General features: G+C 44.9%; 1 protein-coding gene across 2 annotated transcripts in view; it reads left to right on the forward strand.

The window, feature by feature from the left end:
* Positions 1-19,156, forward strand: part of LOC142662018 (transient receptor potential cation channel subfamily M member 4-like) — a 132,237-nt gene that overhangs the window by 35,030 nt on the left and 78,051 nt on the right. The window contains exon 1 of one of the 2 annotated variants that reach the window (XM_075839830.1): positions 18,457-18,614. The exons of the other annotated variant lie outside the window; for it this stretch is intronic. Coding sequence (XP_075695945.1) covers positions 18,588-18,614 — 27 coding nt within the window. The 5' untranslated portion in view covers positions 18,457-18,587. Of the gene's footprint in view, positions 1-18,456; positions 18,615-19,156 lie in introns of those variants that run through there. 2 annotated transcript variants of the gene reach the window in all.

A 19,156-nucleotide genomic window follows, 5' to 3' on the forward strand; every position in this document is an offset into this window, starting at 1 on the left:
CGTGGAACGGCTATGGGGTCCAATGTGGCCCCTACGTATGCCAATATTGTCATGGCTGACATGGAGGAGACGTCGATCTATGTATCCCACCACTTCACTTCGGTACTTGGGTGGTGGCGATACATAGATGACGTCTTCCTCATTTGGACAGGGGACCTGCTTGGTTTGAACAGTTTTTTTGAGCATTTAAACTTGATAGACTCCGACATTCAATTCACTATGGTTGTTTCTGATAGTCAGGTCCAATTTCTTGATACCTTGGTATGCATACAAAATAATAAACTTGTAACTGATTTATTTGTTAAAGACACGGACTGCAACAATCTACTCAGCTTTGACAGTCATCACCCTAAGGGGATGATCAAATCTCTACCGTATAGTCAGCTATTGAGGGTTAAACGGATTGTTGATGATCCCATTAGTTTAGACCATAAACTCAATACGATGGTTAGGAAGTTCATAGACAGAGGATACCCAGAGCGTCTTCTTAAGACACATCTGGAAAGAGTTAAACGAGTGGATAGGGCCCAACTAGGGCAGGATAGGAAGAAGATTCAGCAGAAAATGGATAGACTCCCTATGGTTTCCACATTCAGTGTATGCAGTCCTAATGTGGCAAATATTATCAGAAAACATTGGGGAATTCTGAGTAACTACTATGATAAAGTGATAGAATTTCAATCCCCTCCTTTATTTTCATACAGAAGACCCCGCAATTTAAGGGACAGATTGGTCGTGACGGATGTCAGTACAAGGAATGTTCAGGGCAGAGGTAGACAACAGGACTCGACACGGAACGGTTGTTTTCCCTGCCTGTCCTGTGATAGTTGTGCGATTATTCTCAAAGGCAGTTCTTTTTTGCATCCTACTACCGATAGAGCTTATAAGATTACCTCCTACTATACATGCAGAAGTGACTATGTTATTTATGTTCTTCAATGTCCTTGTAATTTGATTTGTGTGGGGGAGACCACAACTGAATGTAGACTGAGATTAAACAATCATAAGTCTAGCATACGTACAAAGAAGGTAGAACTCCCTGTAGCGAGACATTTTGTGGAAATGGGTCATAGTGTACAACAACTTAGATTTTGCATCATTGATAGGGTTCCCCCCCTCAAACGGGGAGGGAATAGGGAATTGATCCTTAAACAACGGGAGGTTCAGTGGATCAATAGACTAAATTCCCTCTACCCTAACGGTCTCAATATTGATTACCCCTTGAATGTATTCAAATAAGTATTTTATTACATCTAGGACATTGTGGTCCAGATGGTTTTGAGAGGTCATTCTCTTCATGTACAGCCTTTAGATTTGGCCTCTGCGGCGTTCCTTAGGGATTCCTTTGCCTAATGATATCTGTTCATGATCCCTTCACTACTCTAGATATTGTCTGATGTATAGGAATAGGAAAGCTATTATACTGTAATTTTTAATATACCTCTTCTTTCTTCTTTTTTATAGATTGAAGTCTCGATATTGATATTGGAAGACACTTGCCAACTGGAACAAGGAATTCTGTACACATGTGGCCTCTTTTTTTCTGTCATAGGAGAGTGTTATTGAATAAAAAATTTTCATTTAAATTTTTATTTAGATTTTTCTTTATCTATGTGAACTGCAATAATGTTGTTGATTTTGCACAGCTCCACGACATCTGCCATCTATGTTTGTTCAGTATCATTTGGGTTGCTTATTGACTCTTTTTATATATACGTTTTGAGCCGTGAATGATAGCTCCGCAACGGGGGAGTTCTGATTCGAAGGTACAGGTTTTTGCTCATTTTCCAGAGATCCCTTAATAGGAGTAATACTACGCGCCTCTGTGTTGATGATAGATCATCGCATTGGTTGAGTATTTCTTCGTGGGACTTGAGTTCTGCACGCTATGCGAGCGGGCGTTCTCTTGTCTCTTGGGACATAAGGTATTCCAATTGAGCAAAACCTACCACTGTGCATCTTATACACAGTTTTCATACACTCCTTCTTGACTAGCGGAATGTGTTATTCACGACTTCATTAGAGGTATTTTAGTGGTATCTCCACCCTGTAAACTGTAGTTCTGGCATATTTGCCCTTAACAAACATGGCGTATTATGTTGCATTGACCCTAACACGACTGTGCGATTTGATGGGCCTCTGCTAGTGATGTAATCATGTCAGCTGTTGCGTCGCTGTGCATCGTCACGGCGAGTCAGATCACATGTGATAGCCTTACCCAATGGACAGATAGAGTTGGGGCATGTGCAGTTCGGTGTTTGTAACGCCGGAAATTTTAATTCCACACATGTTCTGTTCAGGATGTCCTTGTTTCTCCAGATTGGTGAGTGCCAGCTATTGTGTATTATAATGTGATTATTAATCAATATGCAATTAATGCATTACACTATTTTATAGGCACGTATGACACTCGTTGGAATTTTAAAGTTCTTCATACCATTTGTCAATGTTTGACTCTTGTACACATATATATAATATTTTGTTACACTGTTACACGGGGTATTTTTTTCAATATGAAGTGTATAATTGCTGCTATTTAGATGCATTGTTAATTGAGCTTTGTGCTCCCTATATATACCTGTGTGTGCTTTTCACTAATTGCTTGAAAATGCTTCCATGGAGGAAGTGAAACGTTGCTGTGTTGGGTGAATAAATTTCATTTTTTGCTATTGAGTGCTGCTTCTTTGCTCGATTTTTTCCATATATATATATATATATATATATATATATATATATATATATATACATACCTTTGTTAATTGCTTCCAGGTACCAACATTTGGTCCTACCTCTGAGATCCATTGTTTTAAAATACATTTCCTGGCCATAAATAATAGGAGCTTTATTGCTTTTTCCCTATTGGTTCCTATTCTCACATTTCCAACATCTCTCAGAATACACATCCATGTATTTATTTCCAACTCTCCTGCCTCTAGGGTGCCAACTAAATGTTCCCTAGTTTATCCCCTTACTTCCTGGACTATATAAAGGACTCTGCCCTTCCTCTCCTTGCCTGAACATTGTTGTATTCCCATGTTAGGCTAGCAAATGGTCCCTTACTTGTATCCTGCTCCCAGTGTTCCTGTATTGTTCCTGAGCTGTATCTAGTTCTGGAGTCGTATTGTTAGCTGCCACGTTCCGTGTCATCTGCCATGTTCCGTGTCATCTGCCACGTCTGGTGTCATCTGCCACGTCAGCTGTCATCCACCACCTCTGGTATCATCTGCCAAGTCTAATATCATCTGCCACGCCAAGCATCACCTGTGCCACGTGTCTGCTACCCTGAGCATCTGCCTGAACATTCTCCCAGGTACTTTTACCCCAGAGACTGTTATTGACTGTACTTTGGCCAGCTGCTACTCCGCTACAGCGGAGCGGCCTAGTGGGTCCACAATACCCCACAGGCGTGACACATACACCTTAATTATATTTATTACAACATCCCTCCAAAACATGTGTAATTTGGGACACTTCCAAAACATGTGAACCCAATCTGGCTACCATCTCCACATTTTGCGCATTTATCATCCAGTTTATACTCAATTTCAAATAAGAACAAAGGTGGTCTATGTAATCTTTGTAGAATAACATTTTGTTTAATTCTATGTACACCTTAGGAATCAATCCAATAGTTTTACCACATTCAGTTTCACTCCTTATTTCTCCAAAATCTTCGTGTCAATGTGCAATACATTTCAATTGTGTATTTTTAACCTGTGCATCCATCAACTTATTATACAACAGTGACAGTAGACCATCTGTTGTGCCCGCAGTCGTTGACTGCCGACATGTCTTACTTACCGGCAGCCACAGGACACTTTCTTCATGCCTGTGTCCCCCTCCACCGAGATGCCGGCAAACGTAAATGCAGCTCCTCTCTATTTCCTGTAGGATGCGGGCGCACCTGTGCAAAGTTCCCTTTTGCCCTTCCTCTCCTTGTCTGAGCGTTGTTGTGTCTGCCCATGTTAGTCTTTTGAAAATGGTCCCTTAGTTGTATTCTGAATCCAGCGTTCCCGTTTCCTGTATCCCATATCCCATAATTTTATTTCTTCTAGTCCGTTATCTAGTGTTGGTGTCAAGAGTGTCATCTGTGCCAAGTGTCATCTATGTAATGCTCCAGCAGTGTTCCAAGAAATCTAGAACTACATCTTCCATGATCATCTGTATGTCTGTGTGGTGGTGAATCTGGACGACATATTGACCTACTCATCCGATCTGATGACGCATCGGAAGCATGTACGCCAAGTCTTGTTGCGGCTAAGGGGGAATAAATTATACGCCAAACTGGAGAAGTTCGTATTTGAAAAGAGGTCCTTGCCCTTCCTGGGCTATATTGTCTCCGATCGTGGTCTTCAAATGGATCCGGAAAAGGTGAAGTCCATCTTGGGACGGCCACGTCCTCAGGGTCCCCGAACTATACAGAGATTTCTTGGATTTGCTAATTTTTATCATCAGTTCATCCCAAATTTTTCGTCCCTTACCGCTCCCATCTCAGCTCTTACCAGAAATGGAGTGAACACTAAGGACTGGACCCCAGTGGCAGAGTCAGCATTCTCCAACCTCAAGAGCACCTTCAGATCTGCTTCTGTTCTTCGTCATCCTGATGTTACTTAACAGTTTTCCCTGGAGGTTGATGCCTCTTCCATTGGTGCTGGAGCACTCCTGTTTCAAAGGAATTCTAAAGGTAAGACAGTATCTTGTGGATTCTTCTCCAAACTCTTCTCTCCTGCTGAGCGCAACTATTCTATTGGGGTTTGGGAATTGCTCGCTGTCAAGTTGGCCTGTCAAGTTGGCCTTGGAAGAATGGAGACACCTGCTAGAGGGGTCTGCTCACACATCATCTACACAGATCAGAAAAATCTTACATATGTGCAGTTTGCACAGCGACTAAACCCTCGTCAAGCTAGATGGTCACTGTTCTTTGCCAGATTCGATTTCTTCTTCACTTCCGCCCTGGGAACAAAAACGCTAAGGCCAATGCCTTGTCTCGGTCATTAGAAACTGACGACTGCTCTAAATCCTCTGCAGATCAAGAACATTCCTCCTGGAAAGATTTTTGTCCATCCTGCTGACAGGAAAATAATTCTCCGCTGGGGGCATAACTCAGGACTTTATTGTTCGTCATTATTGGTGGCCCTTGCTACCTAGGGATGTCATGGACTTTGTTTCCTCCTAATTGTGCCCTAAACAAGTACCCTCATTCTGAACCTGCTAGTCTGCTACAACTTGCATCAGAGCCGGATGCTCCCTGGCAACACATTCCCCCTTCTGCTGGATATACTACGATCTGGGTAGTAGTGTATCGTTTCTCCAAGATGGCACATTTTGTTCCTTTAACAGACCTTCCCTCAGCTCCTTGTCTGGCAGATCTGTTCATTCAACACATCTTTCATCTACATGGACTACCTCTTCATATTGTTTCTGACCGGGGTATACAGTTCATGTCTAAATTTTAGAGAGACCAGTGTAATCTTTTGGATGTGAATCTGGACTTCCCATCTGCCTATCACCCACAGTCTAACGGTCAAGTGGAAAGGATCAACCATGTACTAGAGAATTAGGTCATTATGTCTCTGTCCAACATGACAATTGGGTATAGATTTTGCCTTGGGTGGAATTTTCTTACAATAACCATACAAGTGAGTCTACTGCTTCCTCTCCGTTCTATATTGTATACAGTCAGCACCCACGAGTTCCTTTTCTGGTGCCAACTATGTCTCAAGTCCCTGCAGCCAATTCTTCATTCAGGACTTTTCTTCACATCTGGCAGCAAACCAAGTCCGCGATTCTTCAGGCAGTTGATCGCATGAAAGGATATGTTGATAAGAAGAGAAGGGTTCCTCTTCAGTTTCTCCCCGGAGTCAAGGTCTGGCTATCTTCAAGGAACATTCATCTGAAGATCCCTTCCCACAAATTTGCTCCTAGGTTCCTCGGTCCCTTCAAGGTGCTACAACAAATAAACCCTGCGTCCTATAAGCTTCAGCTTCCTCCTACTCTCAAAATCGCCAACTCGTTCCATGTGTCCCTCTTAAAGCCTGTGGTCCTGAACCGCTACAGCAAATCTCCTGGTTCTTCAGTTTCTCCCAGCAGTTCTTCTGACGTCTTCAAGGTGAAGAAAATGCTACACTACAAGAGGGTAGGAGGAAAGACTTTCTATCTGGTAGACTGGAAAGGGTTTGGTTCTGAGAAGAGATCTTGGGAGCCAGAAGAGCCACAAGAGAACATCAATGCCCCAGCTCTCATCAAGAAGTTCCTCTTAAGCTCTGGACCTAAGAAGAGGGGGTATAAGGGGGGTACTGTCCTATTTACTGGCAGCCACGACCGGAGGACACTTTCTTCATGCCGGCGCCTCCCTCCCCAGAGACGCCGGCACAAGTGGCTGCAGCTCCCCTCTGTTTCCTGTGGGATGCACGCATGCTCACTACCGGCCTCAAAGTTCCCCAGCCAATCCCTTTACACCCTTGACTTTAAAAGGACTCTGCCCTTCCTCTCCTTGCCTGAGCGTTGTTGTGTCTGCCCATGTTAGTCTTTGCAAATGGTCCCTTAATTGTATCCTGAATTTAGTGTTCTCATTTCCTGTATCTCGTATCCAATAATTGTATTTGTTCCAGTGCGTTATCTTGTGTCGGTGTCGAGAGTGTCATCTGTGCCAAGTGTCATCTGTGTCAAGTGTCATCTGCCTAGTCTCTGCCACGCCAAGTGTTTGCCAAATCTATCCAGGTACTCTTGCCCTAGAGACTGTTATTGACTTTTGTTTGGCCAGCTGCTACACTGCTACGGCGGAGCGGCCTAGTGGGTCCGCATACCCCATAGCCATCACACCTTTCCTATCCCCTGCACACTCCGCAAAAATTGTGTAGACATTTTTCCCTTCCCTTTCCCATTCCTTGGTTGAACTTGATGGACATGTGTCTTTTTTCAACCGTACTAACTATGTAACTATGTAACTCTATCCATGTAGTTACTTTTTCATACTCTAAATTATTTTCATATATCTTCCCTACATCTTTTAACATCCATTTTAGTCTAATATATAAAAAAGAGTTATTACTATGCAAACCAAAAGAGTCTCAAATGATTTAACTCTATTTCCTTTCCTTTATCTGATACAAAAACTGCATACCAAATCTTATCCATTACTTATACCCCTCTAGTTTTTTTACTTATGACAAATATGTTATCCCAAATAGGTGATTTTTTAGCCAGTGTTTTATGCCTATTATTTTTTATTTTTTATGCCAGCATACAGAGGAGATATATAAAATCGTCAGCCATGACAGCATACGGTGTGGGCCTGCCTCCACCACTTCCACCCTTCCTAGTTCTAGCTACAAATTGATAAACCCATTTGTGTATTTCTATTACTCCTTTTGGAGTTTCTCTCAGTGCTGCCAACTCTTGCGCTGCCAAATAGTAAGCTTTCCAATTTGGGACTGCCAATCCACCCCTACCGACCAGAAGTTGTATATATTGTTTCCCTATTCTAGCATTACCATTTTTCCATATTAGTTCCCTCACCAGGGTATACATAACTGAGAAAAAAAATTCAGGTAGCTCCACTGGACAGTTTTTAAAACGATACAATGCTTGGGGTAACCACACCATCCTAATCAAACTTTTCGTAGCGCCCATGGATAAGTTCATTTTTGACCAGACTGACACTTTTGCTCTCCATCTATGGATTAAGGGGACCTCATTTAACACTACATATTGCCCCACCTCCCTGGATATATTAATTCCTAAATATTTAAAAGATTTTTTTTCCTCCAGCACTCTTGGTACTTGGTACTATTCTTTTTAGTCTATCTTCATCCAGTTTCCCCGTAGGCATCAATACCAATTTTCCCCAATTAACTATAAGCTCAGAGAATTTTGAGTAAATCTTAATTATGTCTCCTACATTTCTGAATGACTCATAAGTATCTTCCAAAAAGACCATCAGGTCGTCTGCATGAAGAGAAACCTTGAATTCCAGTAACCCTACCTCAAAGTCTTTTATATCCCTACTATTCCTTATTTGGTTCGCTAGTACCTCTATCTCAAATGCAAATAGCAAAAGGGACAGGACATCCTTGTTGTGTTCCCCCGTGTCAGCAGGAATGGAGGAGATCTGTCCCCGTTTATACATACTGAAGATTGTGGTTTCCTATAAATCAATTTCATCCATCTCATAAATTGTGGTCCAAACCCGATTTTCTCAATTTTTGTCCACAAAAAACGAAATTCTACCCTATCAAATGCTTTCGTTACAACCAGCGAGAGGATTGCTACTCCACTCTTGCTGACATCCGCCAACCCCATAAGGGCAAAGAGATTTTGAATATTATATGATGCTGTTTTACCTGAAACAAACCCTGTTTGCTCTTCTCTCAAGACTTCTTGGATCACCCTGGCCAACCTCTCTGCCGATACCTTTGTTAAGATCTTCATATCTAAATTTAGCAGGGAGATTGACCTGTATGACCCTGATTCCAAGATGTCCTTCTCTTGTTTACATATCAAGGTCATATCTGCAGTATACATTGACTCTCTCTCTCATAGGTCTCAGCCAGCGTAATTAATAATTCCATAAGTGCATCTTAGAGCCCCTATATAAGTATTTTGATTATGGTTCTTTATCAATTGCACCAGCAACATTCCTGGTTTCTCTACCTCCATAAACCACTTGCTCTTACAGGCTGCTGAGGAACTATATATTTTCTGGAGAATGTGTTCCTCCAGCAAATTCTGTGTATTTGTCCACCCCATTTTATTTATATTAGAGGGATCCCTAACATATCTTGCCGAAAGTTGCACACTTTCTTCTACCAACCTCCTCCTTTCCCTCTGGTATTTGAATTTAAGCTGTGATATTTATTTCTTGCATAAACCTCTAAAAAAAGGCCTTAAATGTGTCCGATACTATAATTTTTTTGGGCGGAATCATTATTAATTTTAAAAAATTCACGCATTTTTAGCAATATAGTTTCATTGATGATTATTGCATTAGCCCAGTATCAGTCCATTTTCGATCTCACTACCTGTTTCCCTGGCCTTTTCTTAATTCCACTACCAATGGACTGTGGTCGGAGAGTCTCTTTGGTTCATAGCTGGCTCTCTCTACCTCCGTTACCATCCTCTTATAACCCAGGGCTAAATCCAGCCTCAAGAAGGTGCCATATGGTTTAGAATAACACGAGAACTCTATTTTCTCTGGATTTCTAACTCTCCATATATCGAAAATTCAAGAGATGTTTCTCCTCTAAGAATGTATATATTATACTCAATATTTCATGCTTAAGCGGTGGCGGTACATATAGTGTAATTACAACAAATTACAAATTCTGAATCAGACAGTGAAATACAATAAATCTCCCTTCCGTATCATCCCAGTGTGCATATCACTGAAATTATTATTCTTTTTATTTATTAATATTCTTACCCCCCTGGAATATGTTGAATGAAATTAATTATATTGTTACCCATAATATTGGAACAACTAAAAGTGTCTAAACACCCGATGGGCGTTTCGCTGGAAATGCAAGACACTTTTTAGTTGTTCCAATGTCAGCTTTACCATCATCTGCAACAATTTGTCATACTGTCTAACACTGTTCTTACATTGTGTCTCGTATTGGACAAGCCAGTGAGGCTCGCAGCCGCCTTCGTGACTCAATTGGATTCACTGGCGGATGCTCTCACCGTTCTCCACCCTGCCTGGGACTTGTGGAGTTACGGTCAAGCACAAGAGGCTGCTCGTATCACCACCCAGAGCAACACTTACCGCAAGGTCCTCAACCTGCCGTCCTCTGTGTTCATTGTGACACAGATGGCACTGTTGCTGGTCACATCTCTCTCCGCTCACACAGCGGCATCCATAGCAACATCAACCGCGAGGTCCTCAATCTGCTACCCTCTGTGTTCATTGTGATTCAGACGGCACTGCTGCTGGCTATACACCTTACGCGCTCTCACAGCGGGGGCCTCTTCACTGTTGGTCTTTAATTTTACAGCCCGGTGAAGAGACTTGGTTATACAGTCAGCACCAGTATTATAACTGTCTTTTCGATTGCAAGGCAGCAAATACATTGACGACTCCTTAGTGCAGTGGACACATAAGTACACAGTGTCAATCCCTAACACTGTGACAACGTATGACTCACTCTTCATCATTAGTATATCACAACCTTGAGCTTTCACTGTCTAATAAGACCCTCTTCACACAGAGTATTTTGACGAGTTTTTCGGCACGGAAACCGCTCCGCAAAACTCGTCAAAAACCGGCCGAAAATGCCTCCTATTGATTTCAATGGGAGGCGGGGGCGGTTTTCTCCCGCGAGCGGTAAAACCGCCTCGCGGGACAAGGAAGGGACATGCCCTATCTTCGCGCGGTTATGCCTCTGACCTCCCATAGACATCAATGGGATGCAGAGAAAGCGTATTTCGTAGCACTCAAGGGGTGTGAGCAAAAAACGCGGCGAAAATCGCGGCAAACGCCATGCAGGAAGGTCAAAATCTGAACAATTTTCCTCCTGCAAAAAACTCTGTGTGAACACAGCCAAACTCACATTATTGCAGAGCATTTTTCACACCTGGACCTAACTGTCCTTAATGCAGTTAGGGGACATCTGCACGTATACTATGTACTGACATTGGACATTTTAATAGTACAAATTAACTCATAATAAAGTTATTTTATTTTCACTTATTATCTTTGGGTACATTCCTATTGGAGCCACACACCTTTTTCTCCCCCCTTCCCCTTTTCCAATTATACCTGATATATTCATGTTGGTGGTGTACACCGAGTGTGGCTCCTTTTGTTAATTTTATATAATTAATTAATTCTCAAGGCAGTTGCCCATTCTATCTGTTACTATCAACAGGGAGAATCCTTAAGCGGGGGTAGATGGTAATTTTACTGTAAGTGGGGGCAGATGGTTCATTTTCTGGGGGGGAGGTCTGATAGTCATTTTACAGTGAGTGCAGGGCTGATGGTCATTTTACTGTGAGTGGTGGGCTGATTGTTATTTTACTGTGAGTGGGGGGCAGATTGTCATTTTACTGTAAGTGGGGGGCAGATGGTCATTTTACTGTGAGTGGGGGGCTGATGGTCATTTTACTGTGAGTGGGGGGCTGATGGTCATTTTACTGTGAGTGGGGGGCTGATGGTCATTATACTGTGAGTGAGGGGCTGATGGTTATTTTACTGTGAGTGGGGGGCAGATTGTCATTTTACTGTGAGTGGGGGCTGATGGTCATTTTACTGTGAGTGGGGGGCTGATGGTCATTTTACTATGAGTGGGGGGGGGGCTAATGGTCATTTTACTGTGACTGGGGGCCGATGGTGATTTTACTGTGAGTGGGGGGCTGATGGTTATTTTACTCTGAGTTTGGGGCTGATGGTGATTTTACTGTGAGTGAGGGGCTGATGGTGATTTTACTGTGAGTGGGGGGCTGATGGTGATTTTACTGTGAGTGGGGGGCTGATGGTTATTTTACTGTGAGTGGGGGGCAGATTGTCATTTTACCGTGAGTGGGGGGCTGATGATCATTTTACTGTGAGTGGTGGGCTGATGGTTATTTTACTGTGAGTGGGGGCTGATGATCATTTTACTGTGAGTGGGGGGCTGATGGTCATTTTACTGTGAGTGGGGGGCTGATGATCATTTTACTGTGAGTGGGGGGCTGATGGTCATTATACTGTGAGTGGGGGGCTGATGGTCATTACTGTGAGTGAGGGGCTGATGGTTATTTTACTGTGAGTGGGGGGCAGATTGTCATTTTACTGTGAGTGGGGGGCAGATGGTCATTTTACTGTGAGCGGGGGGCAGATTGTCATTTTACTGTGAGTGGGGGGCAGATGGTCATTTTACTGTGAGTGGGGGGCAGATGGTCATTTTACTGTGAGTGGGGGCAGATGGTCATTTTACTGTGAGTGGGGGCAGATGGTCATTTTACTGTGAGTGGGGGGCTGATGGTCATTTTACTGTGAGTGGGTGGGGGGCTAATGGTCATTTTACTGTGAGTGGGGGGCTGATGGTTATTTTACTCTGAGTTTGGGGCTGAGGGTCATTTTACTGTGAGTGAGGGGCTGATGGTGATTTTACTGTGAGTGGGGGGCTGATGGTCATTTTACTGTGAGTGGGGGGCTGATGGTTATTTTACTGTGAGTGGGGGGCAGATTGTCATTTTACTGTGAGTGGGGGCTGATGGTTATTTTACTGTGAGTGGGGGGCTGAGGGTCATTATACTGTGAGTGGGGGGCTGATGGTCATTACTTTGAGTGAGGGGCTGATGGTTATTTTACTGTGAGTGGGGGCTAATGATCATTTTACTCTGAGCGGGGGGCTGAGGGTCATTATACTGTGAGTGGGGGGCTGATGGTCATTACTGTGAGTGAGGGGCTGATGGTTATTTTACTGTGAGTGGGAGGCAGATGGTCATTTTACTGTGAGTGGGGGGCAGATGGTCATTTTACTGTGAGTGGGGGCAGATGGTCATTTTACTGTGAGTGGGGGGCTGATGGTCATTTTACCGTGAGTGGGGGGGGGGGCTAATGTTCATTTTACCGTGAGTGGGGGCTGATGGTCATTTTACTGTGAGTGGGGGGGCTGATGGTTATTTTACTCTGAGTTTGGGGCTGATGGTCATTTTACTGTGAGTGGGGGCTGATCGTCATTTTACTGTGAGTGGGGGGCTGATGGTTATTTTACTGTGAGTGGGGGGCAGATTGTCATTTTACTGTGAGTGGGGGGCTGATGATCATTTTACTGTGAGTGATGGGCTGATGGTTATTTTACTGTGAGTGGGGGCTGATGGTCATTATACTGTGAGTGGGGGGCTGATGGTCATTACTGTGAGTGAGGGGCTGATGGTTATTTTACTGTGAGTGGGGGGCAGATTGTCATTTTACTGTGAGTGGGGGGCAGATGGTCATTTTACTGTGAGTGGGGGGCTGATGGTCATTTTACTATGAGTGGGGGGCTGATGGTCATTATACTGTGAGTGGGGGGCTGATGGTCATTACTGTGAGTGAGGGGCTGATGGTTATTTTACTGTGAGTGGGGGGCAGATTGTCATTTTACTGTGAGTGGGGGGCAGATGGTCATTTTACTGTGAACGGGGGGCAGATTGTCATTTTACTGTGAGTGGGGGGCAGATGGTCATTTTACTGTGAGTGGGGGGCAGATGGTCATTTTACTGTGAGTGGGGGGCAGTTGGTCATTTTACTGTGAGTGGGGGCAGATGGTCATTTTACTGTGAGTGGGGGGCTGATGGTCATTTTACTGTGAGTGGGGGGCTGATGGTTATTTTACTCTGAGTTTGGGGCTGATGGTCATTTTACTGTGAGTGAGGGGCTGATGGTGATTTTACTGTGAGTGGGGGGCTGATGGTCATTTTACTGTGAGTGGGGGGCTGATGGTTATTTTACTGTGAGTGGGGGGCAGATTGTCATTTTACTGTGAGTGGGGGCTGATGGTTATTTTACTGTGAGTGGGGGGCTGATGGTTATTTTACGGTGAGTGGGGGCTAATGATCATTTTACTGTGAGCGGGGGGCTGAGGGTCATTATACTGTGAGTGGGGGGCTGATGGTCATTACTGTGAGTGAGGGGCTGATGGTTATTTTACTGTGAGTGGGGGGCAGATTGTCATTTTACTGTGAGTGGGAGGCAGATGGTCATTTTACTGTGAGTGGGGGGCAGATGGTCATTTTACTGTGAGTGGGGGCAGATGGTCATTTTACTGTGAGTTGGGGGCTGATGGTCATTTTACCGTGAGTGGGGGGGGGGGCTAATGTTCATTTTACTGTGAGTGGGGACTGATGGTCATTTTACTGTGAGTGGGGGCTGATCGTCATTTTACTGTGAGTGGGGGGCTGATGGTTATTTTACTGTGAGTGGGGGGCAGATTGTCATTTTACTGTGAGTGGGGGGCTGATGATCATTTTACTGTGAGTGATGGGCTGATGGTTATTTTACTGTGAGTGGGGGCTGATGGTCATTATACTGTGAGTGGGGGGCTGATGGTCATTACTGTGAGTGAGGGGCTGATGGTTATTTTACTGTGAGTGGGGGGCAGATTGTCATTTTACTGTGAGTGGGGGGCAGATGGTCATTTTACTGTGAGTGGGGGGCTGATGGTCATTTTACTATGAGTGGGGGGCTGATGGTCATTATACTGTGAGTGGGGGGCTGATGGTCATTACTGTGAGTGAGGGGCTGATGGTTATTTTACTGTGAGTGGGGGGCAGATTGTCATTTTACTGTGAGTGGGGGGCAGATGGTCATTTTACTGTGAACGGGGGGCAGATTGTCATTTTACTGTGAGTGGGGGGCAGATGGTCATTTTACTGTGAGTGGGGGGCAGATGGTCATTTTACTGTGAGTGGGGGGCAGTTGGTCATTTTACTGTGAGTGGGGGCAGATGGTCATTTTACTGTGAGTGGGGGGCTGATGGTCATTTTACTGTGAGTGGGGGGCTGATGGTTATTTTACTCTGAGTTTGGGGCTGATGGTCATTTTACTGTGAGTGAGGGGCTGATGGTGATTTTACTGTGAGTGGGGGGCTGATGGTCATTTTACTGTGAGTGGGGGGCTGATGGTTATTTTACTGTGAGTGGGGGGCAGATTGTCATTTTACTGTGAGTGGGGGCTGATGGTTATTTTACTGTGAGTGGGGGGCTGATGGTTATTTTACGGTGAGTGGGGGCTAATGATCATTTTACTGTGAGCGGGGGGCTGAGGGTCATTATACTGTGAGTGGGGGGCTGATGGTCATTACTGTGAGTGAGGGGCTGATGGTTATTTTACTGTGAGTGGGGGGCAGATTGTCATTTTACTGTGAGTGGGAGGCAGATGGTCATTTTACTGTGAGTGGGGGGCAGATGGTCATTTTACTGTGAGTGGGGGCAGATGGTCATTTTACTGTGAGTTGGGGGCTGATGGTCATTTTACCGTGAGTGGGGGGGGGGCTAATGTTCATTTTACTGTGAGTGGGGACTGATGGTCATTTTACTGTGAGTTTGGGGCTGATGGTCATTTTACTGTGAGTGGGGGCTGATCGTCATTTTACTGTGAGTGGGGGGCTGATGGTTATTTTACTGTGAGTGGGGGGCAGATTGTCATTTTACTGTGAGTGGGGGGCAGATTGTCATTTTACTGTGAGTGGGGGGCTGATGATCATTTTACTGTGAGTGGTGGGCTGATGGTTATTTTACTGTGAGTGGGGGCTGATGGTCATTATACTGTGAGTGGGGGGCTGATGGTCATTACTGTGAGTGAGGGGCTGATGGTTATTTTACTGTGATTGGGGGGCAGATTGTCATTTTACTGTGAGTGGGGGGCTAATGGTCATTTTACTGTGAGTGGGGGCAGATGGTCATTTTACTGTGGGTGGGGGGCTGATGGTCATTTTACTGTGAGTGGGGGGGGGCTAATGGTCATTTTACTGTGAGTGGGGGCTGATGGTCATTTTACTGTGAGTGGGGGGCTGATGGTTATTTTACTCTGAGTTTTGGGCTGATGGTCACTTTACTGTGAGTGGGGGCTGATGGTCATTTTACTGTGAGTGGGGGGCTGATGGTTATTTTACTCTGAGTTTGGGGCTGATGGTCATTTTACTGTGAGTTTGGGGCTGATGGTCATTTTACTGTGAGTGGGGGCTGATGGTCATTTTACTGTGAGCGGGGGGGGGGGGGGGCTAATGGTCATTTTACTGTGAGTGGGGGGCTAAGGGTCATTTTACTGTGAGTGGGGGCTGATTGACATTTTACTGTGAGTGGGGGGCTGAGGGTCATTACTGTGAGTGGGGGCAGATGGTCATTTTTTTGGGGTGGGGTCTGATGGTTATTTTACGGTGAGTGGGGGGCAGATGGTCATTTTACTGTGAGTGGGGGGATGATGGTCATTTTACTGTGAGTGGGGGGGGGGGGCTAATGGTCATTTTACTGGGAGTGGGGGCTGATGGTTATTTTACTGTGAGTGGGGGGCTGATGATCATTTTATTGTGAGTGGGGGGCTGATGGTCATTTTACTGTGAGTGGGGGGGCTAATGGTCATTTTACTGTGAGTGGGGGCTGATGGTCATTTTACTGTGAGTGGGGGGCTGATGGTCATTTTACTGTGAGCGGGGGGCTGATGGTCATTACTGTGAGTGGGGGGCTGATGGTCATTACTGTGAGTGGGGGGCTGATGGTCATTTTACTGTGAGTGGGGGGCTGATGGTCATTTTACTGTGAGTGGGGGGCTGATGGTCATTTTACTGTGAGTCGGGGGGGGGGGGCTGATGGTTATTTTACTGTGAGTGGGGGGCAGATGGCCATTTAACTGTGAGTGGGGGGATGATGGTCATTTTACTGTGAGTGGGGGCTGATGGTTATTTTACTGTGAGTGGGGGGCTGATGATCATTTTATTGTGAGTGGGGGGCTGATGGTCATTTTACTGTGAGTGGGGGGGGGCTAATGGTCATTTTACTGTGAGTGGGGGCTGATGGTCATTTTACTGTGAGGGGGGGCTGATGGGTATTTTACTCTGAGTTTGGGGCTGATGGTCATTTTACTGTGAGTGGGGGGCTGATGGTCATTTTACTGTGAGTGGGGGGCTGATGGTTATTTTACTGTGAGTGGGGGGCAGATTGTCATTTTACTGTGAGTGGGGGCTGATGGTAATTTTACTGTGAGTGGGGGGCTGATGGTTATTTTACTCTGGGTTTGGGGCTGATTGTCATTTTACTGTGAGTGGGGGGGCTGATGGTCATTTTACTGTGAGTGGGGTGCTGATGGTCATTTTACTGTGAGTGGGGGGCTGATGATCATTTTACTGTGAGTGGGGGGGGTGCTAATGGTCATTTTACTGTGAGTGGGGGGCTAAGGGTCATTTTACTGTGAGTGGGGGGCTAAGGGTCATTTTACTGTGAGTGGGGGGCTGATGGTCTTCAAATGGTTTCCACCTCTGAGCTCCAATTGAAATTAATAGGAGGCAGAAAATACCTGGAGCGCTCGTATGGTGTTTTTTTTGCCGGCGTCTTTTGCATTCGCTTCAATGGCTTAAAAAAAACACCAAAAAAAAACACATCAAATAACGCTGTCAATTCAAAATCTGCTTCAAAATTCCTGAAGGAATTGCATTACAAAAAACGCTGTGTGAACATACCCTTAAGCCTTATTCACACGAACGTGCCCCTTTTGCGCGCGTAAAAGACGCAGCATTTTTCCTGCGTTGCAGTTCCGTGTGACATCAGTGTATGGTGCTTGTCAGTGTTTTTTACGCGCATATGTCATCCGTATGTCATGCGTTTTTTACTTCAGCAAAATAAACTGAAGAAGGTGCTTTTCTTTTTCTCATCATTTCTTTAGCAGCTGTTGCGTGAATCACGCACAGCACACGGATGTGCGTCCGTGTGCTGTTCGTGATTTTCATGCACCCATTAACTTTAATGGGTGCGTGATGCGTAAAAAACGCACAAGTATAAGACATGCAGTGAGATTCACGAGGCGGACACACGTGCATGAAAAACACTGAATGTCTGAATGGCCCCATTGACTTGCATAGGTCCGTGTGACGTGCGTTATTTTCACGCGAGTAACACGGACGTGAAATACGCTTGTGTGAATTAGGCTTAAAAGTGTGGTGCTTGTTTTTAGCCGGTTTCTGTCTTTCTCTAAACAATTTTTGGTAGGGGTGCCCTGAGTAAATTGTATTTTTCCATTGGTGCCTCGAGTCCGAAAAGTCGGCAAACTCTGTACTAAGCTACAGGATCACGCCGGCATACGCAAGGATCCCATCGTTGAGCAGCTCCGTTCGTTGTGGGAACGGGGCCTAGGTGAGTACAATTTTTTTTTTGGGGGGCACTGTCTAGAAGGGGGAAGTGGGGGGCTGTATGGCATGATCTACAAGGGGGAGGTGGGGGATTATGACACTGTCTACAGGGAGGCTGTATGGCACAATCTACGGGGGACACTATATACAAGGGGGAGGCTGTGTGTGGCAGCCAGGTGAGGGGGACACTAAGCGGACATTATACTGTGTAGGGGTACTACAGGGGGCAATATACTGTGTGTGGCACTTAGGGTGCATAATACTGTGGCCACAATTAGGGAACAAAATACTGTGTCCTTGAAGGGGTTATATTATTAAATATTATTATACTGTGTGGGGGCACTATATAGGGCATTATACTTTTTTATGGGGCTTTTTTTATGATGGGGTGGGGCGCCGAAAGATAATTTTGCACGGGGCGTCATCTATCCTAAGTCCGGCCCTGTCCACACTACTTATTTGAACCATTTATATAATAGCCATAGAGAAAAGCCAGTACAGTGAGTGTGGATGAAGAATGGTGGGTCTGGTGATGTCACCAATAAACTGTGCGATCCTGACAGACAGGTTCTCTGCAGGTGTGCATATTACAGGAGGAGGAATAGGGTGGAGTAGGAGGATTGTGGCTGTAGGTGTGGCATACAGTGTAAGGGAACACCAGCCTCACACGGTTCAGAAGTTAAACTTCCTTAGCTGCCAGCACTGAGAGCAGCGAGGAAACCACACAGAAAAGCCCTGCTCTGGAAGCAGGCTGGTCATCAGCAAGCCACATTGGCATCTGGGAAGATGGCCACGATCATCGCAAAAGATCAGGTAGGTGCAGAGACCGCTCACCCCGGCTGCTGCTGCAGTCACTTGTGGGGTGTGCTATGTGTTTACCTGTTGTTATGCAGACAGATCAGGTGTGGACTTGCTGATGATGTACAGTGCGTTATGCGTGCTCGTCATTCCATCTACTGCGATATTGTGGGAGATGTAGGCGCTTTATCAAAGTTTACAACAGCCTTAGGCGACTTGTCATATTTTACTGAACTGTAACTCTCGGTGTATTGAGCCAAGAAATACATATTCACAGATGTAGAGCATCAAAAGGAAAAATGTCTGTTTCTTAAACTAAACTGGAATCATTTAACTAATTAAAGTCTGTCAAGTTGATAAAAAAAAAAATCTGATTTATCTGCGCCTGGGAAAGCTGAGAGGCCGCTAATATGGCAGCCATTACAGGGGTTGTCACTTAGGGCGGATTTACACGAGCGTGTGCGTTTTTGCGCATGCAAAAGATGTGGCGTTTTGCATGCGCAAAAGGCACTTAACAGCTCCGTGTGTCATCACATAGGATGTGCGGCTGCGTGATT

This window comes from Rhinoderma darwinii, chromosome 10, assembly GCF_050947455.1.
Source record: "Rhinoderma darwinii isolate aRhiDar2 chromosome 10, aRhiDar2.hap1, whole genome shotgun sequence".
NCBI lineage: Eukaryota > Metazoa > Chordata > Amphibia > Anura > Rhinodermatidae > Rhinoderma > Rhinoderma darwinii.